The 25048-nt window shown below is 55.6% G+C and overlaps 3 protein-coding genes across 13 annotated transcripts; 1 reads left to right on the forward strand and 2 right to left on the reverse strand.

Annotated features, from left to right (window-relative positions):
* Positions 1–26: 26 nt before the first annotated feature.
* HCST (hematopoietic cell signal transducer) lies at positions 27–3759 on the reverse strand. 4 transcript variants are annotated; one of them, XM_060131104.1, is made up of 4 exons: positions 1363–2396; positions 945–968; positions 399–530; positions 27–173 (listed from the first exon to the last, which is right to left on the reverse strand). In XM_060131104.1, the coding sequence occupies exons 1-4, from the start codon at positions 1403–1405 to the stop codon at positions 133–135; spliced, it is 240 nt and encodes a 79-aa protein (XP_059987087.1). In that variant the 5' UTR covers positions 1406–2396; the 3' UTR covers positions 27–132. The 4 variants fall into 4 exon arrangements, with proteins under 4 accessions (XP_059987087.1, XP_059987084.1, XP_059987085.1 ...); XM_060131101.1 differs by lacking the exons at positions 27–173; positions 945–968 and adding exons at positions 1147–1259; positions 3269–3759 and having other exon boundaries at positions 405–913; positions 1363–1458; XM_060131102.1 differs by lacking the exon at positions 27–173 and adding exons at positions 1147–1259; positions 3269–3759 and having other exon boundaries at positions 405–968; positions 1363–1458.
* Positions 2806–10705, forward strand: NFKBID (NFKB inhibitor delta). Of its 4 annotated transcripts, none has more exons than XM_060131100.1 (12): positions 2806–2911; positions 4567–4667; positions 4864–4924; positions 5318–5535; positions 5793–5983; positions 6066–6171; positions 6290–6436; positions 6554–6605; positions 6697–6845; positions 8810–8926; positions 9215–9379; positions 10079–10705. In XM_060131100.1, the coding sequence occupies exons 4-12, from the start codon at positions 5383–5385 to the stop codon at positions 10130–10132; spliced, it is 1134 nt and encodes a 377-aa protein (XP_059987083.1). In that variant the 5' UTR covers positions 2806–2911; positions 4567–4667; positions 4864–4924; positions 5318–5382; the 3' UTR covers positions 10133–10705. The 4 variants fall into 4 exon arrangements, with proteins under 4 accessions (XP_059987083.1, XP_059987081.1, XP_059987082.1 ...); XM_060131098.1 differs by lacking the exons at positions 2806–2911; positions 10079–10705 and adding exons at positions 3277–4004; positions 8100–8395 and having other exon boundaries at positions 9215–9352; XM_060131099.1 differs by lacking the exons at positions 2806–2911; positions 10079–10705 and adding exons at positions 3277–3976; positions 8100–8395 and having other exon boundaries at positions 5336–5535; positions 9215–9352.
* Positions 10706–14424: 3719 nt separating this feature from the next.
* On the reverse strand, positions 14425–23793 carry APLP1 (amyloid beta precursor like protein 1). 5 transcript variants are annotated; one of them, XM_060131091.1, is made up of 18 exons: positions 23563–23685; positions 22788–22945; positions 22514–22657; positions 21553–21685; positions 21207–21319; positions 20841–20974; positions 20546–20730; positions 19954–20084; positions 19508–19582; positions 18482–18640; positions 18275–18403; positions 17258–17357; positions 16105–16212; positions 15832–15855; positions 15571–15641; positions 15267–15329; positions 14992–15135; positions 14425–14875 (listed from the first exon to the last, which is right to left on the reverse strand). In XM_060131091.1, the coding sequence occupies exons 2-18, from the start codon at positions 22794–22796 to the stop codon at positions 14777–14779; spliced, it is 1821 nt and encodes a 606-aa protein (XP_059987074.1). In that variant the 5' UTR covers positions 22797–22945; positions 23563–23685; the 3' UTR covers positions 14425–14776. The 5 variants fall into 5 exon arrangements, 4 of the variants coding, with proteins under 4 accessions (XP_059987074.1, XP_059987070.1, XP_059987072.1 ...); XM_060131087.1 differs by lacking the exon at positions 22788–22945 and having other exon boundaries at positions 23563–23793; XM_060131089.1 differs by lacking the exons at positions 15832–15855; positions 22788–22945 and having other exon boundaries at positions 23563–23793.
* Positions 23794–25048: the final 1255 nt, after the last annotated feature.

Below are 25048 nucleotides of genomic sequence, written 5' to 3' on the forward strand. Positions count from 1 at the left end.
TCTGAGAAAGAATTAGAACAAGGAGCATTTCAATTGCTTTATTCCAGCCCAGAAGAGGGCTGGATTTCCTGTGCCACCACACACAATCCAGGATGACAGGGTCAGAAGTCCTATGTCGCAGTTACTGGGGAGTCAGCCCCTGCCAGGCATGTTGATGCAGATTTTGCCATCTTCTGGGGGTGGGGGAGAGAAAGCACGAGGCCTGACCACCCACCTTCCACCCACATCTCCACTTCCTTGGGGACCCCCTGCCTCAGGGGTTTCCTCAGGAGTTCCCCTAAGCACCGCCCCCAGGGTTTCCCCAGAACCTCAAGGGCTTGCCCGGGGGCACCCGCCCTGGGGACCCCCTCCCTAGGGACACCATGCCTCTTCAGGCCCAGCTCTGTCCCTGCCCTCACCTTGGGTGGGCCTGCTGCGTGGGCGCACACACACAAACAACACCACCACGATTAGCAGTGACACGACCGCATCTGCAGCCACGAGGCCCGCCAGGAGTGGCAGGGAGAGGGGCCCACATCCAGAACAGGAACCTGAAGGGGTGGGAGCCAAGATAGAAGGCAGCTGAGGGGGGTTCCAGACACTTGGGCCTGGGCTTTGGGCATATGGGTCAGAGGAAGTCCCTTTGGAGGTGGGTGTCCCAGATTCCTGGGGAATGAAAGGGGAGAGGGAGATCCAGAGAGAGGCTGGGGGGTGTCCCAGGGCTCCCAGGACTGTGCTCTGGGCATAGTAAATACTCCTGAAGACAGGCTGGCGGACAGCCGAGTCCCTGGGCCTTCAGTTTGGCGATGAGGACAGTGAGATGGGGACCTAGAGAGGGCTGCAGATCCTCTGGGGGCTCTGATTCGGGGATGTGAGGTGAGATCCAGGACCCACAGGCCACACTTTAGGGATGGAAGCAGGACCTGAAGCGGTGCTGCAAAGGGGACAGGGTGTTGATTTCTCACCTGGGGTCGTCTGAGCTGCAGCCACTGAGGAAGGAGAGGGAAGGTAGATCAGTGGGGAGAGGTGGTTCTCAAAACAGGGTGCAGGGAAAGGTGATGTCCTGAGAAGTAGCCTCCACTCGGGAGAGGTCAAATAAGAAAGAGGGGCCAAATGGGAGGGAAGCACCCAGAGACACAGAGGGAGACAGGAAGTCAGAAATCTCACCTCACGGGAAATCTCACCCAGCGGTGACAAGGGGACGAACAGCAGCCATCCAAACTCAGCTTCCCTCCCCAAAGAACCAGGCCCAGAAGTCTCTCTCTGGAAGGGCAAGGGCACTGGGAGAAGGACCCATCCTCAGCACCCCTCCCTTCAGATGCCACCCCAAGCCACTCCTTTCACAAAGCTCTGCCTAACACCCCCCATAACCACTGGCTTCACCTGGGAGCAAAAGCAGGAACGGGATGTTGCCTGCAGGAACCATGGTGGGCTGGGGGCTGGAAGAGGTCTGTCAAAGGGCTTTGGTCCAGAGAAGTCCTGAGGAACAATGGGGAGTAGAGAGGCAGCAATAGCGGATGTCACTCTGCTGGTGGCAAGGCCACCTGCTTCCTGTGTGTGTGTGGGAGGGGGAGAGGTGATGGATCTCTCTGACAGCCTTTAGGGACAAACTAGGGGGAGGGTCAGAGAGATCAGGGAGGCTGCTGTGATCGTCCAGGTGGGACATGACAGGTGGACCAGGGTGTGGGCACTGGGGAGATCCTGGAAAGATTTTGAAGATAGAGCCAACAAAACTTGCTGATGGAGTGGATATGAGTGTGCATGAGAGAGAGGGGTCCAGGATGACCAAAGCTTCTGGCCTAAGCAACTGAGAAGACAGAGCATCCTTTGACAGGATGGAGAAAGAGGGGAAGCAGGCTTAGGGGGGAGAGTGCCAAGGTTTGGGCAAACTGGGTTGGAAATGCCTGATAGATCACCCTGTGGAGAAGCTGAATGACCACAGCTGCCTCTTTGAGTTCAGGCGGTAAGTCTGGTCTGGAGATGTAAATTTGGGGATTGCTGGCTTATGGATGGTATTTAAAGCCATGAGACTGGATGAGATCATCAAGGAAGTGAGTACAGACAGAGGAGCAACACCACCTCCTTCCAACACCAAGAATGGGTGAAGAGGAGGAAACAGCCAGTAAAACGGAAGGAGCAACAAGTGAGGGAGGAGAACCAGGAGAGCATAGAGCCTTGAGGGCAGGGGAGAAATATGATTTACATGGTCACCAAGATGGGAACTGAGAATGAGCCTCCCACTGGAATGTCAGTTGGCTTGAGGGTTGGGAATTCCTGCCTGCTTAGTTCACAGCTATACCACAGCACCCAGCAAAGTACCTCCCTTGCAGTAATTACTTTTAATGATGAATGAATAATGAGAACTGGCCTCTGAGAAAGGTGATGTGAGGAAGGGGGTAAATTTGAGTTCACCTATATCACTCTTACCTACAGACCTTTCTTCCCTCGAGACCAGGGAGTTCAGAACCCCAGCCCCCTTCTCTCTCAGGACCCAATAATACTGGCAGCGTCCCCCCGCTCCTCGGCCAGCCCAGGGCCTGGGAGTCAAGGCCTCCAACACCCCCCTGGACAAAAGTCCAGGTCCCCAGTTCCCTCCTCTTTCAGGAGTCCGCTACCTCAGGCCCCTTCTCCCTCAGACCAAACACGGGGTTCCCAATCACTGTTTCCGGGGAGACTTAGGAATCGGGCTCTTAAAGTCAGCCCCGCCCATTTAGACACCAAGTTTGCTCGAGCGCAACGCGGGGACTCCCGGGCTTGTGGGCGGAGCCCGCCCCACGACTGGGCGGTGCCAGAACCTCAGTTTAAAAAGTCGCGGGGGGACCCGACCCAAGATCGGGGACCCGGCGGCGGCTCCGCGGGGAAACAGCGAGGCTGGCGCAGCGCCGAGGCCGGGGCCCTGGGGCCCCACAATCCGCAACACGGAATCTCCGAGGTAATGGAGGGGCGGGGAGGTGAGGCACGCTCGGCCCCTAAGAGAGGGGCTGGGAGACGGACTCTTGAGGCTCTGAGGGACGGAGCTGGAGCATCAAGAGTGAGGGGTGTGGGCTTCCCTGGTGGCGCAGTGATTGAGAGTCCGCCTGCCGATGCAGGGGACACGGATTCTTCCCGGTACGGGAAGATCCCACATGCCGCGGAGCGGCTGGGCCCGTGAGCCATGGCCGCTGAGCCTGCGCGTCGGGAGCCTGTGCTTCGCAACGGGAGAGGCCACAACAGTGAGAGGCCCGCGTACCGCAAAAAAAAAAAAAAAAAAAGAGTGAGGGGTGAAGCCTCAAGCTGAGAGTGAGGGTACCCGGTGTTTGGAGGGGGCGGAGGGTCCAGACTCCTGGGTTGTGATCCCGGAGCGGCTGGGATTCTGGACTCTTGAGTCCCGGGGTGGTGGGGGCGTGGGGTGGGGTAAAGGACTGTTGATCCTGAATCCTAGGTCCCGGGGGTGAAAGCGCTGGGAGCCCCGACTCCTGCCTGGGTCCTGGGAGGAGGGGGCTGGGGACCCGGACTCCATGCTGTAGAAAAAGAGGCTGGATCGAGTCCTTGGGGGCGTTGTTTGAAATCAGCCAAGGTCTGGGTGGGCAAGGTCCGGAGCTTGGCCGCAGGAATGCACTCTGGCCGTGACCCTGCCCCACCCTGGGATTTCCCGAGTCGCCACCCGGCCCGGGTCCCCGGGCTGAGCAGGAATTTCCCTTGTGCGGGGATTCCACGAGCGCCACGCTTGGCCACGCATCGCGTCTCGGAGCGGGACACCTGGGTCGCCGGGCGGAGAGGAAGAAGGAGATGGAAGATTCCCTTGCGTGAGCGACGTGACGTCAGTGCGTCGCGTCTGGGCGGTTTCCGAGTCCGCCCTCCGGCGCTTAACCCTTCCTATGCTCGAGCGGGGCTCGGAAGGGTGAGGGCTGAGCGCCCGGCCTTCTTGCGTCGTGCGAACAAGGAGTCTGGAAACTGGGATTACCAGGTCCTAGAGGGGAGTAGGCTGAGGGCCCGGACTCCTGGGTCCTGAGGAAGGGTATGCGAGTCTCCCAGACTCCCGTGAGGTGGGGCTTGGACTTCTGGGTCTGAAGAGGGGGGCGAGGTCTGAACCTTTGGATTCCTAATGAGCTAGGGGGCTAGTGACTTCGTGGCTCCTCAGGGAGAGGGGCTGGGGACTCGGATGCCTGGTATCCCGAGGAAAAAGTATCAGGGCAGCTTCTAGGGCAGAGAGATATTGGGAACCTGGATGTGCGTCTCTGGGGAGTGATGCCCGGCGACGCCCCGAATCCCTCAGAACTGGGAGATCTGGGGGTGGGGTGGGGTGGGATTTTTCACGGAAGTGTTAGGCAGAGGGAGAGGGGCTGCAGAGGGCGCCCTCCACCTCCTTCCTCAGTTTCCACGACGCTGGTGGAAAGTTGGGTCAGAGGGGAAAGTGCGGAGCAAAAGGAAGGAAACCGCGGAGGCGGCGCCGCACCCGAAATCTTAGATTGGCTTTGGAGTTCTCAGGCGGCATCGGTGTGCCAGTTTTTCCGCGCGGGAGGGCGAAGAGGGCGCTCAGATCCACTCCCCGGCGCACTTGGGTGACGTAAGGACCCCTGATAACTTCCCTCCCTCCTCACCCCGCAGTGAGCCGGAATGAGCGCAGCCACTGCCCATCACAGACGGTGAAGAAGCTCCTAGAAGAACAAAGGCGCCGCCAGCAGCAGCCTGACGCTGGTGGGCTACAGGTGAGGCCCATGAAGCGCTGTAAACTACAACTCCCGTGAGGCCTTGTCCTGTTGGGCAAGGACTTGCTGCCTTGCTGGGCCCTCGGGGCTGATGAGAGATGTAGTCCTGACTTAGATGCCCTGTAGGTGGGGAATGGATGCTGAGGAATCTGCCAGGTAAATTCACCCTTGTTTCTCTTTGCTTATGCCTCTACAGGGACAGTTCCTGGCTCCCCTGGCCCAGCCCCTGACCCCACCTGTGAATGAGGGTGAAGCTGGTAAGTCTGGAAACTCACCTGGTTCCCTCAGCTCCTAGCCCCAGCTTCCCTCAGGGACTCAAACATCCCAACTCTTAGAACTTTCAGGAACTTAGGAGTTAGACCCTCATTCTTGCTGAGACCCGCAGAGGAGAGCCAGATTCTCTGGAGCCCAGTAGTCTATGCACATAGTCCTTCAGGGGCCCAGGCTCCCAGCCTGGAATCTAGGCCCTCAACCCCTCAGTGTCCCAGGCATTTAGGTCCCATAAGTCCAAGCTTCCAGCCCCTTGGTGCCCCAGAAGTACTAGCTTTCAGTACCTTGGGGACTCCAGGCCCTCACACAGGTCCTGTCTGGGCTGTGACTTCCCTAACTCTGGTAACCAGGCCTGCCTCTGCTCCTCCTCTCACATGCAGGCCATACTCACTTCCCAGCACACCAGGAGACTGTGGGTTCTGGACTTGGCAGCCTGGCGCCCCCCATGGGCTTTCCAGACTGGGACCCCAACACGCATGCTGCCTACACGGACAGGCCCTACTCTTACCCTGCTTCTGCTGCTGAAGGTTTCCTGACTCCTGACTTCTACTCACACTCGGACCCAGGGCGGCCGTGTTCATTTCCCCTGGGGATGGAGGTGAGACACAGAATGGGAGGTGGGTGCTGAAGGGCTCCTAAGATTCCCAGTTGCCCTTATGCAGCATTCTGAGATGTCTGGGGTTGGATTAGGATCCCATTCCTCAGATGGGCAAAACTGAGGCCCAAAGGTCCAAGGTCACTTGGCGCAGATGGGACGCCCAGCCACTCTGCCTGGCACTCTGTATGTGTATGTGTGTGTGGTAGAAAGAGGGAATTCTCAGCTGACTGGCTCTCCCCATCACCTGTACCCTTCAGGACCCCCTGGATACTCGGCCCTATGCAGAACCTCCCCTGCCACAGGCAGGATCCTGGAGAGGTTCTGGACTCCCTTCAGGACCCCCACAGTTGCCTCCTGTGGTCAACGGACCATCCCTGGACGCTGCCCGTGCTCACATGCTGGCTTTGGGGCCACAAAAGCTGCTGGCCCAGGATGAGGAGGGAGACACGTGAGTATAGGGGAATGGAGTCTGCAGGCTCTCCTGCTCAGCTGGGGTGCTGTGCTCATTGCTTCCTTCCACCTATCCTCAGGCTCCTGCACCTGTTTGCGGCTCGAGGGTTGCGCTGGGCCGCATATGCCGCAGCTGAGATGCTCCAAGCGTACAGACATCTGGACATTCGTGAGCATAAGGGCAAGGTGAGGGCTGAGGGCCTGGACTCCTGGATCTGAGGGCAGAGGGTCTGGAGGCCTGGATTCCTGGTTTTCAGAGGGGAGGGGGCTGGGGGCCCAGACTGACCTTTCCTGACTCCTGCAGACCCCTCTTCTGGTGGCTGCTGCTGCCAACCAGCCCCTGATTGTGGAGGATCTACTGAACCTGGGAGCGGAACCCAACGCCACTGACCATCAAGGGCGCTCTGTCTTACACGTGGCCGCTACATATGGGCTCCCAAGAGTTCTCTCGGTATGTTCACCTGGCAGGTGGGATGAGTGGGATGGACTGATTGCCTAGATCCTGGCTTTCAGGGCTAGGAGGCCTGGGGAGACCCTAATCCAGCTCTCTACCTCCTCCTCCTCCCAGGCTGTGATTAACTCAGGGGTTCGAGTTGACATCGAAGCCAGAGACTTCGAGGGTAAGTTGGGTGGTGGGCAGGGTGGGTGGGGCTGGTGGCTGGGTGGGGTCGGTGCTCCAGATGTAGAGTCTTCACTGTCTCTACTCTGCAGGCCTCACCCCTCTCCACACAGCCATCCTGGCCCTCAACGTTGCTATGCACCCCCCCGACCTATATCCCCCAGTACTGAGCACCCAGGCCCAGGACAGGCTGGCTTGCGTCAAGATGTTGCTGCACATGGGTGCTGATCATACCAGCCAGGTGAGCTGGGCAGTGGGCAGCTGGCCTCCAGGAGGGCACGCGGGATGGGGGCGCCTGGATATCCAGGGGCTCGAAACAAATTCTGACTTGCCTCTTCCCAGCTGTGTGACCTTGAACATGTGACTTCACTTCTCTGTGCGCCAGTTGTCAACTGGGAATAATATTACTGATCTTAACTTGTATTTACCAAGCACTTACTATTCATCAAACACTGTTTCATGGATTAGCTAATTGAATCCTCACAAACGCACTTTGATGTGTATACTATTATTACTTTCTCTCTTTCACTGATAAGGAAACTGAGGCTCAAGGACTTTGCCTTGTGAGTGTCAGAGAGGGGATTTGAGCCTAGGTGGCCTGACCCCAGAATCCAGCTGTGAATACGTATAGTCTCCTCCTTCCTGACAGTGGCTCCTTCAAAGGCTGGCTGAGAGAATTAAACATCTACTCATTGTTTTGGATTTTTACATTTTAGTTCAAGAACTTTGAACATAGATAAAGTACAGAAAATAGTATAATGAACTCCATGTAGCCAACATAAATAACCAGCAACTCATAGCCAGTCCTTTCCCATCCACTTCTCCTGTATTATTTTTAAGCAAATCCAAGCTTATAGTTTTACCCATAAATATTTGTCTTTAGAAGACAAGAACTCTTGTTAACCTCAGTACCTTTATTCCACCTTTAAAAAAATTAACAGTCTCATAATATCAAATATCCTGTGTTCAAATTTTTATTTGGCTCTAAAGTGACATACATTTATTCTTTTCATTTGAAAAAAAAAACTAGGATTCAAATAAAGCCCACACATTGCAGTGATACGTCCTTTTAAACTCTTAATTTAGAGCTTCCCCTCCTTTAGAGTTTTCTCTTCATAATTTTTTTGATAGAGCCAGCTAGGTTGTTTTGCCCTATATAAACCCAGAATTCTTTTTAAAATTGCAGAATAGTTGATTTACAGTGTTGTGTTAGTTTCTGGTGTACAGCAGAGTGATTCAGTTGTACACATATACACATACTCTTTTTCATATTCTTTTCCGTTATGGATTATTACAGGATATTGAATCTAGTTCCCTGTGCTATACAGTAAGACCTTGTTGTTTATCTGTTTTACATGTAGTAGTTTGTATCTGCTAATCCCAAACTCCTAATTTATCCTCCCCCATCCCCTTTCCCCTTTGGTAACCATAAGTTTATTTTCTATGTCTAAACACACAATTTTTAATGTTTATTATCATTACAAATTCTTTAAAGGCACATAGTAAAGTTTCATTGTGGAAAATGTCTTTACTTGCTTCAAAATATGAAGAGAGGGGCTTCCCTGGTGGCGCAGTGGTTGAGGGTCCGCCTTCCGATGCAGGGGACACGGGTTCGTGCCCCGGTCCGGGAGGATCCCATGTGCCGCGGAGCGGCTGGGCCTGTGAGCCATGGCCGCTGAGCCTGCGTGTCCGGAGCCTGTGCCCCGCAACGGGAGAGGCCACAACAGTGAGAGGCCCATGTACGGCAAAAAAAAAAAAAAAAAAAAAAAGAGAGAACAGTTCAGTATGGAAGTAGGTACAGGCTTAGATAGGCCACTGATTAATGCTGCTCAGTTCCCATCTTTATAGATAAAATACAGTCCATGAGGGATGTGGGCGCATTTTACTGTGTTTAATAGAATGTGGGCTGGCCAGGGCAGCTGCTAGTCCAGAGAGCTCCTTTGGAGGAATAGAAAAGAAATCTTTTTCTCAAAGATACTTGGGCTGGAAAATTGTCTTAATAAATGTACCGTTCGGTGATGTGTGTGATCTGAACGGCACCCCCTTAAATCTGGTATTCCTGTAGAGTGCACAGCACGTACAACTGTATAAGGCACTCCTGGGTGCTTGAAAAAGAGAGACGGGGTGTCTAAAGGCTCTTGGGTTCCATGGGTGGAGGCTTGGGTGTGAGGACTGGCCTGACCTCTGTCGTTCCCCTCCTCACAGGAGATCAAGAGCAACAAGACAGTTCTGCACTTGGCTGTGCAGGCTGCCAACCCGACCCTGGTTCAGCTGCTGCTGGCGCTGCCACGGGGAGACCTGCGGGCCTTTGTCAACATGAAGGTAGGGGCCTAGGCTGGAATGTGCAGATTGGGTGAGACGTGGCAGAAAGCGGGCAGTGGGATGTTGGGAGTCCCACGGGCTGTGTCTGGGGAGGGGCTGCTGTGTGGGACGTGGACGGGGCACGTGTAGGGCCTAGAGGGGTGTGTGGAATGTGGCCCTGGAGGGGGCTTCTGAGGGATGTGAGGAGGGACATGTGGGACCCGGGTGTGACGGAATATGAAGTGCGCTGTCGAGGGCCCAGGCCAGCTGAGCCTGCGTCTTCAGCAGGGCCCCCCTCACCGTCCCCAGGCCCATGGGAACACAGCCCTCCACATGGCGGCCGCCCTGCCCCCTGGGCCGGCCCAGGAGGCCATTGTGCGGCGCCTGCTGGCAGCTGGAGCGGATCCAACGTTGCGCAACCTGGAGAACGAGCAGCCCGTCCACCTGCTACGGCCGGGGCTGGGCCCTGAGGGGGTGAGCACTGAGCCCGCCCTGACTGCAGGGTGCACCCCCGACCCCAACATTCCTGACTGTAGAGGGTGACTTGTAATCTCAGAAGGTGACCTTGACCCTTATCCAACCCTGACTTCAAAATGTGACCTTGAGGGACTTCCCTGGCGGTCCAGCGGTTAAGACTCCACGCTTCCACTGCGGTGGGCATGGGTTCCATCCCCGGTTGGGGAATTTAAGATCTCACATGCCATGTGGCATGGCCAAAAAAAAAAAATGACACTGGACCTTAGTGTTTGCTCCCTTGCCTGATAATGGTGACTCCTCCTGACCTCTACTTTCAACCCTGTATCCTGACCTCAAGGTGTGACCTCTGATCCCCAAGCATGACCTCCAGCCCCTGACTTTTAGTCCTGACCTCAGAGTGGGACTTCTGACCCCCAAATGTGACTCTGGCCCCTTGCTTCTCCCCTTTGACTCCCAGTCCTCAATGCTAATCCCAAGGTGGGAACGCCCAGCCAGCAACACCTTTGCTCAGGAGCCTTGATTCATTGTGTGAACGAGCCTTCACCCCCAGCCCCGCATCTTGACTCAGAACCTCTGACCTTCAAACCCAACTGACCCTACTCACTTCTCTCTGACCCCCAACTTCACACCCCAACAGGCTGTGCCTGTTCTCCTTGCAACCTCTCAAGCTTCTCCCCCGTCTTGTCTTGTCCACAGCTCCGGCAGCTACTGAAGAGGAGCCGTGTGGCACCCCCAGGCCTGTCCTCTTAGGACTCAAACCCAGAACCTGGACTGATTTTCCAGTCCCCACCGTCCTATGGGACAGCCAGCGTATGCTAATGTTGCAAATCCGTGATAATGTATGTGCATAATGTCCTGCCATCGGGGTCTTACATTAAAACCCCAAAATGGCTGTTGGTGGGTAAACAGTCCCCAATATTTGGGGTGGTGTGATACCCTTCCTCCACCCACAAGGAGCCCCCTTGATGATTTCTGTGAAATCGAGGCCCCTTGATTGTTTCTGTGAAACACACTGGACCCCCAACCCTTTCCCCACCAGGATCTTTTGGGGTCCAGATGTAACTCCCCTATATGGTACTTGGGGTACGCCAAAAGAGCTTCCAGTACCATCCTAGTAGAGCTCCTAAGATGACCCCTGACCTCCCCAGGACCCACCCCCTTCAGGTCCTTAACCCTGAGACATAGGAAGGACTCTCGATCATAGTCCCCTAGGTCCTACTGCTTTAAGTCAGAACACAACCAGGCCGCTGACCCAGACCTCAGTATTTCTAGTGAATCCCTCCCCTATCTGAAACTCTTGATTAAACTCAGTTTGGACTAGAACTGTTACTGTCTAATCTCTAATCATTGTGCAGGGAAGCGGCTGAGGAGCCGTGTTGGGTGGATGTGTCTGGGTGGAGGGTTGTAGCAGACACGGCAGGTGCGAAGTCCATATCCTGTCCCCCTCACCCTGTCCACACCTGGTGGTCTAACTGCCAGGGCCGGCACGTGACTCTGCCTGTGGGCATTCTCAGACGACTGGTGCCCGCTTTGCCCTGGGTATGAGTGTGGCAAGACTTCCATGCCAGAAGGATCGTGCCTCTTCCCACTCCAGCAGCTCTCAACCAGTGACTGACTGAAGGGAGACGGTATGTAAATCCTCCAGGTCCCCTGCCTCCGTGGGGATAACTGGGAAGTGTGTGTTCCACACGGGCTCTCCAAGCTCCCAGTGGAAGGAAGCTCCGGCTCTCCACCATGGCTCTGGCTTGAGAACGTACCCTCTCTTGGCAGCTTTCCCTTCTCTGGGTCCCCTCCTGCTCCCCTATCAATGTTCTCCACTCCTTGCAGGTAGTCTTGTCCTCAAATCCTTGCCTAAGCCTCTGCTTCCGAGAAACCCAAATGAAAGACGGAAGACCTCCACAATGCCCCCTTGTACCTCTGTCCCACAGCCTCTGCTCTGTCCTCCGTCCCAGTCTCGTCACTCCAGAAAGCCCTCTGACGCACGGTAGCCCCCACTGCTTGGAGCCTCTCACGGACAACAAACCAAGCACACTTCAGGGCATAAGCCAGTGTCTCTACCCCAAAACTTAAGGCTTAAAACAACCACCACTTTTGTTTTTTGCTAAATTTATTTTGTTTATCTTTGGCTGCATAGGGTCTTCGTTGCTGAGCGCAGTCCTTCTCTAGTTGTGGCGAGTGGGGGCTACTCTTCATTGTGGTGCGCGGGCTTCTTTGCGGTGGCTTCTCTTTGTTGCGGAGCACAGGCTCTAGGCATGCAAGCTTTCGTAGTTGTGGCACCCGGGCTTCAGTAGTTGTGGCTCGTGGGCGCTAGAGCGCAGGCTCAGTAGTTGTGGCGCATGGGCTTAGTTGCTCCGCGGCCTGTGGGATCTTCCTGGACCAGGGCTCAAACCCGCGTCCCCTGCATTGGCAGGCGGATTCTTAACCAATGCACCACCAGGGAGGTCCAGCACCACTTATTTTGTTCATGATTCTGCGATCTGGGCTGGGCTGAGCTGGGCAGTTCTGCTATCTTGCTTTGGTCTCACACGTGGCTGCAGTCAGCCGGAGGCGCGATTGGCCTAGACAACAGCACTCATGTGTCTGATAGCTCAGCTGAGATGGCTGGAACTTCTGAGAGTGAGCCGAGCATCCCTCTCCCTGTGGTCCCTCCAGGAGGGTAGGAGGATCTCCTCACGCAGGAGCTCCAAGAGGGAATATTCCAAGAGAAAAAGCCCCTGCTTGCATCGTGCCTGCTGATACCCCATTGGTCAAAGTCAGCCATGTGGCCAAGCCCAGAATCAGTGGGGAGGAAGGTACTGCACTAGAACAAGAATATCGGGAGGTGGAGTTACTGGTGGTGCCAGCACAGGTCTCCCACGTCAGCTGCCTCGGACCAGCATGCGTGTGCTCTTCTGTGTGTACTCACGTAGGGGCAGCTGACCCACGGAAAATTCATAATAGTATGTTGTATTTCATTAATTCTAGGAAGAACTTAATTGGAATTCATCTTACATCAGGTGGCATAGTTTAATGTCTGCGTAGTTTTCCTTGTGGTACATAAAATAATGGTATTTCTTCTTCTTTTTTTTTTTTTTACGGTACGCGGGCCTCTCACTGCTGTGGCCTCTCCCGTTGCGGAGCACAGGCTCCGGATGCGCAGGCTCACCGGCCATGGCTCACGAGCCCAGCCGCTCCGCGGCATGTGGGATCTTCCTGGACCGGGGCATGAACCCGTGTCCCCTGCATCGGCAGGCGGACTCTCAACCACTGTGCCACCAGGGAAGCCCGGTATTTCTTATTTTTGATGGCATCTTAGATTCTGTTGACATATAAGATGTGTTTCCCGACATGTATCAGCGCGCGCACACACACACACACACACACACACACCACTAACGTGATAACAAGTCTCTAGGAAACTTTGCTTTACTAAAAGAAGAATTAAATCGTATTCAGTGGGAAAAGAAGAGTGGTTTAGGGGCACAAGAGCATCAAATGAGCAATAGTAAAGTTATTTTTCCTGCTGGAATTTCAATAAAAACAGTGTTTTTGAACTAATTACTCTAAGTATTGCCATTAAAATGCAAATATTATTAGGGAATCATGCACTGAGCGTATTGAGCAAAATGGCCTTTCATTTCCTATCCCACCTGCTTGGAGCTCCTTACCTATTGTTAGCCTGTTAACCACCCTTGGCTGTGAAAATACAAAGGCAGTTCTTCCCCTGCTTGTGGTGCTAGTTATAGATTTCTACTAGAATGGTCTGAGTATACCTGATGGTAAAGCCGGTATCAGAATGATGTTGCAAACTGGGTTCTTAATAAAGCTGTGGCATTGTATCCAACTTGCATCATGTAGGCATCTTCCTCCCAATACCTACCACATCTATATTTAATATACATGACCTATAATTCATGTATATATTATGTAGAGCTCATCACTGTGAGCTCATCGGTCCGTTGGAAGATTTAAAAATACGTGCTCCCTCCCTTAGCCATCTGTCAGAAAATTGTGCTCTCCTGATATTAGAACATGGCACACTACTGCTATCTGCTGGGAAGTTGTGGTAAAAATGCAAATCTACAATGTCTAGGAGATGAATGGTATCACTTAAAATTTTGCAAAAAAAAAAAAAAAAATTTTGCAGTGAGCAACCCAAACACCATATGGGACAGCCATGAATTATTAGGCAGGAGGGTAACAAAATGGCCTAGAGTACGGGCACTGGAGCCAGGTTTCCTGGGTTGGATTCCTAGCTTCATCCCTTCCTAGATGGTGACCTTGGGAATGTGACATAACTTCTCTTTGCCTCCATTTCCTAATCTATAAATGAGAATAGTCATAGTACCTACTTCATGGGGTAGAAATAATGATTAAGCGTGCCAGTGCGTGAAAGCCTTGGAGCAGTTCCTGGCACAGGGCGCCGTATGAATGTTTGCTGCCATGTCATTTTAGAATTTATTCAACAAGTACTCGTGAAATGCCAGGCACAATTCTAATGTCCCAACAAATATCACTCCTTTTAATCCTCATAACAACCCTCTCGAGACAGGTAACAGTATATGTAGAGGGACAACTCTGACATGTCACAAAATGAGATGCACTTGCAGACATCACATAACCCTCTCTGGGACACATGGCTGGATTTCCACACTCCAAGGGGATTCTTATCACCTCCCCCAGAAGGGCTTAAGACTCAAGAATGGGAAGAGCAGTTCAAGATTCCCTGTCCCTCATCGAGTTCACAGGTTGGGGGTGGATGTTGTATGTGACGGTGTATGAGGGTGAGTGGGAGGCAGGGGAAACTTGCTAGAGCCCAGCCTCCTTGGAGTCCACCCTGGAACCCAGCTGATACAGGCTTAGAGTGGCTGCCCATTCAGTACCACGGAAAGCTCCTGGGTGGGAGCCTAGCCTAGATCTCTGGACCCCGCCCCTTCCCAAGGCCCCGTCCAGATTTAAAGATCTCTCCAACAGTTTAAAGAGGTGAAGGAGGTCTGGGCGGGTTTGCACACCAATGTCCAGAGCTGATTACACGCTGATTCCCCCACAGAGACGGAGGATGGCCTGGTGGGGAAGAGGACTTTATTGGGATATTAGTGGGGGACACGTGGGAGGGTGAATTCCAGGGAACAACAGACAGTGGGACCAACTGGTGGCCACCTTAAGGAACAATACATAAATGTACAAAATAAATTAAAGTGAGGAGGTCCCAAGCGGGGAGGCAGCTGGGAATACCTGGGGATTTCTTAGGGATTAAATTTGGAATTGGACAGGGGAAATAAGAATTTCCAGCCCCCTCACAAAGGGTGTGAAATGAACTTTTTCAAGACCCTTCTCCCAGGCTGGGAGCTGGGGTTCTGGGGCTCCAGGAAGAGGGAAGGTCTGGGCTCAGCCAAAGGGGTGAAGGGGGCTGGTTCAGGGTCGTTCCTCCAGGAAGCGGTAGGTGGGGTTCTCATAGCCGTGACGCTGCAGTTCACGCAGCTGCTGCTCCTCCAGGGTCAGCATGGGGTCCACCTGCAATAGGGGCAGGGGAGGCAGAGTGGGCCACAGGGGCCTGACCGCAGACCTCACAGCCACTCTACTCCCAGGCTCTGGAAGTCCTCCCCATTCCAGGTCTCTTTGCCTCTCACCTCCACCACTCCATGGCTGATAGCCCCGTAGGGTTTCTTCCTGCGCAAGAGCAGCATGGAGAGGATGATCAGGGAGCCACCACCCGCTCCCATGATCAGCAGACCAGACACAGCCTCTCGGGACATGCCTGTTCCAGCTGGTGCCTGCAGGGAGAGGAGATGGGGCCGGGGTCATCTTGGAGGCTCACCAGGGCCCTGTGTGGCTTTGGGAGTCACAGCCTAGCCACTGACGTCTGACCTCTTCCCCTAAGTACCCACAATATTCCTCCTCTTACCAGCTCATCTCTCTGAATCTCCGATGAGTGGAAAGGAAAACCCCTTGGAACAGACACATTCACCTGGGGGAGCAGGAGGTGTCAGGGACCCAGAAGTCTGGGCCCCTGCCTCCCCCTCCCCTGGGCCCCGAGAGGGCATCCCCCAGCCCTCTTCTTCCCTAGGACCCTGAAGTCCATGTCCTCAGTCCCTTCTTTCCTCTGAGGCCAAGGAACCCAAACCCCTAGCACCCTCCTCCTTCAGACCTAGCAGTCCAGGCCCCCTGGCCCATCCTCCCTCCGATGCCCGTGGGTCTGACCAACTTACCTTTCGTTCATACTGCTCCAGGGGGGACATCTTCTCTTTCTCAGAGGATGCAGCATCTTGTTCTGTGGACCCTACCCCCCAAATCCTATCTCATTCCTGAGAGTCCAGAATGGTGCTACCCCCGCCTGAAGAGGGGGTCAGAAGGGGCACCGGACTCCACCCCAGGAGGCCTGGGGTTCCCCGTGTACGGGCCCTCTTCCATTCTGGGCTCAAGGACTCAGAGGGATTTGGTGGCTGGGGGCTACTCTGTGAGATACTCACCTTTTGGAAGGGCCATGGGGGTGTCTGCTGGCAGTCAGAGGAGGCAAGACAGGTGGAACAGTGAAGAGAGGAGAGCATCACCAAAGATAGTGTGGGCAAGCCCCCTCCCAGGGGCCAAGGATCCTACAGAGGCCTCTACAACCTCAGACATTCCTTCCCACCCTCTTCCACTCACTGTGGTGGCTAAGACACCCCCAGATTTTAGGGGATTAGAATTGAGGTTGGGGACCTGTACCCCAAAGTCTGGGATTATGTAGATTTGGGTTAACTCACCATCCTTGGAATCCAGGGGCTGCAGCCCACCCTTGTCCTCATTGCTGCCCCCCGGGGCAGGGACTTCCAATTCACTGGGGCCCAGGTGTTCAGAGTGGAGGAGCTCCTCTGAGGGGAACATGCAGAAAGGTGGTGAGGTTGTGATCACAGGGATCCACAAAACAAAAATGGGTGAATGGATGGCATCCTAACAATAGAGCGATCGGAGGGGGGAGCCATACGTGTGACCTGGGGAAGTGGAGCTGAGCGTTGGAGGATGGAGGTTGAAGTTCAAGAGAACAGCCTCCTTAAAGAGCAGGAGAATTAGGGTTTGGCATGGGACATCCAGGAGGAAGTCGCAGTAGATCTGGGGGTTACACTTTCTGGTATTCATGCTCTTGTGAAGGCCCTGCAGCTTGAATCTGGACTGGGTTTGTGACTTGCTTTAACCTACAGAAGGTGGGCCCAAGTCTTAAGAAGGCCTGGCAGTTTCCACTTGCACGGTATGGGGAGCCTGAACCACCAGGTAGGAAGTCCAGCTCCCTTGTTGGACAGACCACGTGGAGGGGCTCCATGGAGAAGAGAGGCCCTGAGCCTACACAGAGAGGGAGAGAGGCTCATTTGTGCCAGAGTCCCAGCCCTTAGCTGACCTGCTAGCCAAATGTAGTGACATGCTTGACTACTGACAAGACCGGCAGAAGAAGCACCCAGCAGAGCCCAGAGCAGACGGCAGAATCATGAGCAGTGAAAATGGTCGATTTAATACAGCTATAATACCTGGTCCATGCTGTCCTATGACCAGAAGTTGAAGATTTCCTATCCTCAGTGTGCATTTGATTTACTCAAAGAAGTTGTTAAATGCAAATTTTCCATCCATGTCTCAAAAGATTCTAATTCAATAGGTGTGGAGTGAGGTCCCTAAACTTGCATTTTTAACAAACTTTTCAAGTGATGCTAATGAAGGTCCTTGAAGGACTGTGGACCATTTAAATTTAAAGAAAGACTGGAATAAACCTTGGTTTTCCAAACTCAAAAAAAAAAAAAAAAGAAAGAAAGAAAGAAAAGAAACGAAAGTGGTTGATTCAAGCCACTAAGTTTTGCAGTTTGTTACACAGGAATAGAGAGCTGAAATGGCAGGGGAGTCAAAGGCTGGGGGTCAGGACTGGGCACTCACGGATCTGGGGCCGCAGCTCCTGAGCCAGGCGGGGGTTCTGGTCAAGCAGCCCCAGGCTCTGATTCATCCTTTCCTCGATTACTTGAAGGTGAGTCTGCACCTGTCGGGGAGTGAGTACGAGGGATGAACTGAGCGGTGCAGGCTAGAGATGGGGAAACGGAGGCAGGGTGAAGGAGGAAGGTCAAGAGGGTCCAAGCAAAACTAGCACATACAATGGACAGGAAGTAGGGTACAAGGGCAGGGACTTGGCCATGGGAGGAAGGAAACCGGAGAAGGAGAAGTGGAATACAACGAAAAGGAAAAGATGTACAGAAGACAGGCTGTGAGAGTCTTGGGAAAGAAAGTAAGGAATAAGGAAAAGGAGTAGCTGCTAGGAAAGGTGGGGCACAGGAGACAAGGTAAGTATAGGGTACAAGGAATATGGTATAGAAGATGGTAAGTGGGTAGGAGGGGCAGAGAGTAGGGTCTGAGGAATAGGAAGTGAGGCTTGAGGAGGTTCTGAAGAAGGAAGAATTGGAGGGTCATATAGAAATGATGTGGTTCAAGGGCAAGACTTGGAGTTCAAGAGCACAGAATGGAGTATTCTGGGACAGGAAGAGGACATCCAAGAAACAGGAATTAGGATCTGAGGGCACAGAGCAAGGGTTCCAGGGAGAACAAGTTGGGTTAGGGAAAAAGGAGAGTTGAGGGGCAGGAACAGGGTTCAAGGCACAGGAGGGGAATTCTAGGAAAGGAAGAATCCAAGGGACAAGAAGTGGGGTCGAGGGACAGAGAGTGGGAATTCAAGAAAGGGGTCAAAGGCACAGGGGTCGGGGAGGCAGCATTCCAGGGTCAAGAAGTAAGGATCTGAGGGACTGGAGTGGGTCCCAAGCACAGAAGGGGGAGGTTCCAGGGATAGGAAGGTCCAAGGGATAGAAAGAGGGTATGAGGGGCAAGAGAAGAGTTAGAGGGATGGGGTCCCAGAGGCCGGGGTCTGAGGGCTAGCTGAGAATTTGGGAGCTGGAAGAACCTGAGCACCTGGAGGCGCGTCTGCTGGGCCTTCTCGGGGTCCACGGCAGCCACGTGCTGGTAGTGCCTCAGCGTGTGCCTTTGCTCCTTCCGTTCTGCTCGCAGGTAGCGCCGCAGGGCCAGCAGGACGCGCTCTGGCTGTGGAAGCGATGAAGGCTGCCCAGGCCTGCCCCAGCCCTTTCCACCCCCTGCCCTCTGCCCCCACGGCTCCCGCACCTGAGGCGGATCCTCCTGCAGTGCCGCCAGGAAACCTTCCAAGGCAGCCCGGCGCTGGTCGTTGATAAGGGCAGTGACTCGGGTGGCATGGGTCTCCACCAGGCGCTGTCGCTCACCAGACACCTGCTCCTCCAGGGTCTGCAGAATGGACTGGAAGTGCTGGCGAGGGGGTGGGCACAGGGCCAGGAGAGGTGTAGTGGGGTGAAACCCGGGTCAAAGGCAGTCTGGAAGGGTAGGGCTATGGGGTCAAGTGGCGGGGGAGAGGGAGGCGTGCAGTGGATCTAGGCCTGGGCAGAGTCAACCTGGGGTGGGACTAGATGACAGGAGACTGACTGGTGGAGCTGGGGCTTCAGGGCCAGGTGGAGTGGGGGCAGGGCTAGGCCTGCTGGGAGCCCCGCTGAAGGTGTTCACTACATGGGTGGGAACAATCTAGGCACAGAGCTGGCCTGTGTCGAGATGAAAGGAGCCAAGTATTGTAGGAAAGGTAGGGCTCAGGCCTGGGCAGGACCCACTGGAGACAGGCTGTAACTAAATAAGACTGAGCTGGGTAGGAGCAAGAGTCAAGTAATGGGGCGCAGACAAGTGGGGTCTACACAGGGTAGGGCGGTACTAAAGTGAGGCTGAGAGAGGTGGGGCAGAGAGTCATGAGGCTGGGACTACTGAGGAGGGACTGAGTAAAAGGGAGATTACAGGGGCAGGATCAGAGTCAGGGAGCAGGGCCGAGCATCAAAGAGAGGCTGAGAAGGACGGGGCTGTGTCTGCAGGGGCCCAGCTTGGGAGAGGCCTCCAGAGCCAGCCCTCAGAGGCTAGGATCAAGTTAAGACAGGGCAAAACATGGCCAGTGGGAAGAGGAGGGAAGCAAAGTCGGGTTAGATGTAGGCCAAGAGGGGCCCGAGCCGAGTGTAAGGGTGGGGCCCGGAGAGGCCCGCGCAAGTAGGAAGGGGTGGAACTGGACGAGGCCAGACAAAGCCAGTGTGCCCCAGGGAGTGGACAGGCCTGAGCAGGACACCCTGGAGGCTGTCCTACCTCATTCAGGGCCTGTCTGTCGGCTTTAGGCAGGTTCTTGGACTGGTTGTCCGCCATGGCCCATTCACGCATCACCTGGGGACAAGGCGAGCTTCAGGATCCTAGAATCCACCCTGCTCTATCCACTGCATCTCCCCCGTCCCCATCCTTCCTCAGAGTCTCCAGATCCCTTAAGTCCCTCTGCCTCTTGGATTCCCGAGAGGATTCAGAAAGAATTTAAAGTGGAAGAGTACCATGCATCAGAGTTTCCATAGAATCTGGTGGCATCTCAGTGGGATTCTAGGTGGGTCAGAGATCCCTGGTCATCTTAGGGGGGGTGTTGAGGACTGGGGGTTAATGGGGACTTGGGGACTCTTTAAAGATAGTCTCAATGTGTCCCTGAGGAATTTCCTGGTATTTAGGGAGCTCTGCGTTATGGGGGGTCCTGGGGCCCCCGGCACCATCACCTCGTTAATCTGACGCATCCTGCGCTCTTCCAGATCCATCTTGGCCCGCAGGAACCCCTCGTGCTCGCTGATTTCTCCAGGCATGCCAAAGTACACGTCCACACCATCCGTGGGTCTCGGGGTGGGAGTCACTGCAAGGCCAGGAACCAGGGAGTCAGCCAGAAGCCCAGCTCCAGGTCTCCTTCCCTTCCCAGAGAACTGCATTTCCTAGAGCGCACTGGAGACCCTCATGTGTTCACTTCAGCCATAGCTGCTGCCTGGCCTCGTGCGAAATGTGGTTCTGAACTGGGCCTGTTCTTGTAAAGCTTAGGAATCCATTACACTATCCTCTAAGCTTTCCCCCCAATAATCCTTCAGACCTGCCAAATGACTCCTCCACTTCTGGGCACCCCCAAACCACCCTCCCCCTTTGCATCCCTCACAGGCTGCCCCTTCCAGCTCTACTTTATTCAAAGCCATTCCCATCCCTCCCATTTCCCCCAACAGGGCTTCTCCCCCACAGGTCCCTCCCAAAGAGGCCCCTATACCAAGGCTCCCTTAAATCATCCTCCCCCAAGGGTGGAGGGGACTGGGGGTTCCGAGCCTGCCTCACCTTTGCTGACCCCTGCAGGGGGATGGGAGCTTGAGGGTGGGACTCTTTCCTCCTCTTCTTCCTCCTCAGCCCGTGGGGGCTCCACAAAGTAATCATCTACTGGCTGTAGGAAGGATTCCTCCTCTTCCTCATCCTCACCCCCCTCAACTCTGCCCCCGGGGGGCCATGACCGAGTGGAAGGATCCCTGAGGGAGCAGAAGACCCAAGGCAATGAGAACCTGGGCCCAGGCCCCCAGGCTTCCATCTCCTGCCTCAGGAGCCTTGGGTTGGGCATGGAGGCTTCCCTCCCACTCACCCAACTGCTGTCCCAGACGGGTTGGGGGTCACTGGAGGGGGGCAGCACACATACTCCACACCTCGGAACCGATCCGCGCCACAGGGCAAAAGCATGCCCGAGCCATGCAGGATGAGGCCCTGGGAGCTGCAGGCCTGTGGGAAGAGTGGGCCCAGATGCCAGGACTGTGGGGTAACAGAAGGTAGGGGGTAGCCTGGATGCTTGGGTCTTGGGGGCTGATGGGGCTGGGAGCCTGGATTCCTGGTTCTGTCCCATTGGGAAGAGAAGGCTGAGGCCCAGACTCTTGGGTTCTGGAGGAGGAGGGTGTTAGAGGACTGGATCCCTGGGTTCTGGGGGGCGGTGAGAATGAGTGGGCTGGGTCCTGACCTCCTGTGCCTCCTGACGCCTCCGGGTTGAACTCTCGCACTGGTCCATGCGCTCCTGGTGCAGGAACCGGCAGCCTTCAGGCACCAGCAGGGCCTCACTCACAAATTCACCCTCTGGCAAATGGGAGTCATCGATGTGAGACACTGCCGCAGCCACTAGCCCTACCCTCCTCAGAATCCAGATGTCTTATCCTCATAGGCTTTTCTGTCCCACTCTGGACCCAGGCATCCCTCTCCCTAATGTGAACCTGAAACCAGGGCCAGAATCTCACCCCTCGGAGACGCCCCTCCACCACCCCCACCCCACCCCGCCTCCTTCCGTTCCCCTCCCCCAGCCTGTGACTCACCCAGGCAGCGGAAAGGCACAACCTGGTGGTGGGGGTGGGCACAGCGGCCACCTCGGGCATCCCCGCACCATTGTTCCATGGGGATGGCCTGTGTCGCCTGTTCCACACGTGCAATCTGCAGCTCCGGGTACATCTGGGGGCACCGGGTGGGGGTGATCAACCCACGGCCCCGCCTGCGCTTCTGCACTGGCCATGTCCCTTTTCAAGTCTCTAGTATTCATAAGGACCTCTCCTCCCTAGGCCCCGCTTCTCTGTAGAACAGGTCTTAGATATCTAAGCCCCTCAAGCCCGTTGGCCACGCCCCCTAGTACCTCTCCCTTAAGCCACGCCATCCTTAGGCTCCGCCCCTTTGCCTGTCCAGTTTCTTTACGAAGGTCCCTCCATTGCCCAAAAACTCAATCCCTCTAAGCCCACCTCTCTTGTAGTCGCCTCTGCCCCTTCCCCCTATCAGGTTTATCTCCCCATAGATTCCTCCCTTCGTTAAGCCTCGGCTCTCTCTCTGGCCTCTCAGTAAAGTATCCTTTCTTTGTGTTAGACATGCTTTCATAGCCACGCCTCCTAGCTTTCCACTCTCCCATTGGGTTCCACCCCGTTCCCAGGCACGCCGGTCCAAAGGTCTTTTTGTCTTAGCCCCGCGTCTCCTTTGGTCACGTCCACCTACACCTGCTCTTTAAGGAGTCCACCACATTATTGCTAAACTCTGTCTCTTCACTGGACACTTTCCTCAGCGGGCCGTCTTTGCACGGTTCTTCCCCTTTCCTGACCTAGTTTCTCAGAAACAGGTCCTGTCCTATCCTAACTTCGCCTCTTTGTTGGCCACGTCCCCTAGTTTCCCATGCCTTCTTGGATCCCTCATCTCCCTGGACCTTGTCTTTGCACGACTAGCTTCTCACGCGCGACCCGGCCCCAAGCTGGATCCCCTTTCTTGCTGGCCACGCCCCTCTCAGTAGGTCCCGCCTACCTGTCTGCAGTACTCCAGCACGCGTTGCGGGTCCCGGAGACAGCGTCGTGAGAGCTGTGGGTCTGGTTCCCAGCGGCCGGTACGCAGGTCCCGGTGAAGGGTTGGGCGCCCGCATAGTCCAGCCACCTGAGCAGACCCTGGGGCCTGGGGGTGGGGACGGAGGGGTCAGCGAGGGCACGGGGGACGCGGGCATGTGACTCCCCTGGTCCTTTGCTCCCTAGAACCCAGATATTCACACCCCCAGCACCAGCCCCCTCCACCAAGCACCGCGCACCGCCTCCATAGACGGTCGGTTCCCCGGGAAACAGCTCCCACAGGGCGGGGGCGCCCCAGCTCTGCCGTTGCTATGGCGACCCGGGTCCCCCGGGATTCTCGCGGCCTTGTTGCCGCGGAGACAGGCTCCGCCCTCACCCCAGCTCAGCCGTACTAGAGCTGAAAGGGTTAAACGTGAATGGCGGGGGAGGAGGTCAGAACCCAGGCGTTCTGGCCCCTCCTCCCTCCATCCCTAGCTCATGCTCGCATTCTCGGGTGCAAAGACCACAAGGCCTGGTTTCAGGGCCCTGCAGGCCTGGACACCAAGTCCTTGAGGGATGGAGAGCTACATCCTGGGTTGGGGGGCGGTGGCTGGAGGCCTAGACTTCTGGGTCCTAGGAGCCTTGCGGGAGGCCTCATATGGGTCCAGAGGATGCAGGGGGCCCAGATTCCTGGCTGTAGGTGCCTTGCTGCCTGGTGGGTCCTGTTCAGGTGGGAAGGGTCTGGGGCTGAGTCACCTAGGTCGAGAGGGTCTGGGGGGGCTGGACTTCTGGGACCAGGGGCTCTGGAAAAGCCAGTTCCTACGCTGCGGGCTGGAGGGGTCTGGGACGACAGATGATGAAGGAGATGGGGCCTGGACTTACGGTTTTCTGAATGCCTAGTGCAGTTAGCGGCGCCGGGGGGCCCGGCCACCTAGCTGGAAAGACTGCGCTTTCTGCTCTGGACCCGTCCGCATCGGGGTCCAGAGGCCCGGTCCTGCTCCTTCCCCCATCCCCTTGGACCCGGCCGGGCCTCACCTCGGCAGCGCTGGGACTCCCACCGGCCAGGCTCCCGACGGCGAGCTGCGCGCGCAGAAGCAGCAGCAATAGTGGCAGCAACAGCGGCAGCGGGCCCAGACCGCGAGCGGCGGGGATGGCGGGTCCCATGTCCCGGCCCTCGCGCCCTCACGTCCCCAGCACTTCCGCCCGGCCCGGCCCGGCCCCAGCGGTGACAGGAGCTCCCAGCGCCACGGCCGCCGCCGCCTCCTCTTCCCGCCGCCCCCGGGCTGCGCCGGCGCCGCCAGCCCCGCCCCGCGCTGGCCCCGCCTTCCTGGCCAGGACAATAGCGTGGCAGCTCTGCGCACAGCGGAGAAGCTTGGAAACCCCGGGTGGGAACCTGCGCCAGGCCCCCGCCGCCTTGAGATTCTAGGCGTCCCACCCCATGCAAGCGCCTAGCCAGGAGTCTGGGTCACGGGTTTCCTGGTTGGGGATTTTGAGTTCTCCCTCAAGACTCTCACCACCAGTGTTCCCCTCCCTCGGATCCAGATAGTCACAAATCATCTCGCTTCTCCTCTAGGGATGCAAGCATTGGAGAGCGGCCCCCACCCCCAAATCGTCTCTTGAGGTCCCAGGAATACAGGCCTCCAAAGTTTCCCCAATCAAGAACATAGCACTTGGGCTTCCCTGGTGGCGCAGTGGTTGAGAGTCCGCCTGCCGATGCAGGGGACACGGGTTCGTGCCCCGGTCCGGGAAGATCCCACATGCTGCGAAGCGGCTGGGCCCGTGAGCCGTGGCCGCTGAGCCTGCGTGTCCGGAGCCTGTGCTCCGCAACGGGAGAGGCCACAACAGTGAGAGGCCCGCGTACCGCAAAAAAAAAAGAACATAGCACTTGAGACCCAGTCCCCTTCTCCCTCAGATCCAGGAGCCTGGGTCCCAGGTACCTTCTCTCTCAGGACTAGAGACCAAGCCCTCAGCCCTTTCTCCCTAAGACGCACGAGTCCAGGCCTTCTGCTCTGCTACCCAGGAACCCCAGTCATCTAGACCTTTAACTCCTAGATCAAGGATTCATGAACCAAAGCCCCCAGACCCTTTCCTTAAGGATGAGCTGAGTCAGGTAGCCAGCACCTCAAGATAAGAGTTGACCCCCATCCTTGCTGTAAGGATCAGGGCATTTCTATTTTCCCACCCCTAGCCTCTCCTTCGCCCCCTCCTCTTCAGGGCTCACTTCTTTGTCTCCTCAAAATGCATTGTAGAATTGTCTTCCCCAGGCTGACTGGGGCAGTCCTGTCATGTGTGTGCATCTGTGCATGTATGTTTGTGTAGATGTATCTTAAAAGAGCCTAGAGTGCTCAATGGGTAGCAAAGGGCTGGGGGGTGGCTCACGGTTTTTTCTACAGCCACTTCATAGTCTAGGGTAAGAAGAAGGGCCTTGGGGCAGCTTCGATGGAACCCTTCTTTGATAGACAGTAATAATGCCAGGAGAATCTCTAAGACATTCACTTTGCAACTTTTTTTATTAAACATA

Source organism: Lagenorhynchus albirostris, chromosome 19, assembly GCF_949774975.1.
Source record: "Lagenorhynchus albirostris chromosome 19, mLagAlb1.1, whole genome shotgun sequence".
Taxonomy (NCBI): Eukaryota; Metazoa; Chordata; class Mammalia; order Artiodactyla; family Delphinidae; genus Lagenorhynchus; species Lagenorhynchus albirostris.

What these genes read in the sequence shown, in the direction of transcription:
- APLP1 (XM_060131087.1), bottom strand. Translation starts at nt 23,691, where the DNA reads ATGGGACCCGCCATCCCCGCCGCTCGCGGTCTGGGCCCGCTGCCGCTG. An exon ending in GGAGTCCCAGCGCTGCCGAG is followed by an intron (nt 22,658 to 23,562) that starts GTGAGGCCCGGC and finishes CCCCACCCCCAG; the next exon opens with GCCCCAGGGTCTGCTCAGGT. An exon ending in GGATGCGTCAGATTAACGAG is followed by an intron (nt 19,583 to 19,953) that starts GTGATGGTGCCG and finishes CCTTGTCCCCAG; the next exon opens with GTGATGCGTGAATGGGCCAT.
- NFKBID (XM_060131098.1), top strand. Translation starts at nt 5,383, where the DNA reads ATGGGCTTTCCAGACTGGGACCCCAACACGCATGCTGCCTACACGGAC. An exon ending in TTCGTGAGCATAAGGGCAAG is followed by an intron (nt 6,172 to 6,289) that starts GTGAGGGCTGAG and finishes TGACTCCTGCAG; the next exon opens with ACCCCTCTTCTGGTGGCTGC. An exon ending in GTGCTGATCATACCAGCCAG is followed by an intron (nt 6,846 to 8,099) that starts GTGAGCTGGGCA and finishes AATTCTTTAAAG; the next exon opens with GCACATAGTAAAGTTTCATT.
- HCST (XM_060131101.1), bottom strand. Translation starts at nt 3,478, where the DNA reads ATGGAGTCCGGGTCCCCAGCCCCCTCCTCCCAGGACCCAGGCAGGAGT. An exon ending in CCGCCCCCTCCAAACACCGG is followed by an intron (nt 1,459 to 3,268) that starts GTACCCTCACTC and finishes ATTGTTCCTCAG; the next exon opens with GACTTCTCTGGACCAAAGCC. An exon ending in TGGGTGAGATTTCCCGTGAG is followed by an intron (nt 914 to 1,146) that starts GTGAGATTTCTG and finishes TCCCCTTTGCAG; the next exon opens with CACCGCTTCAGGTCCTGCTT.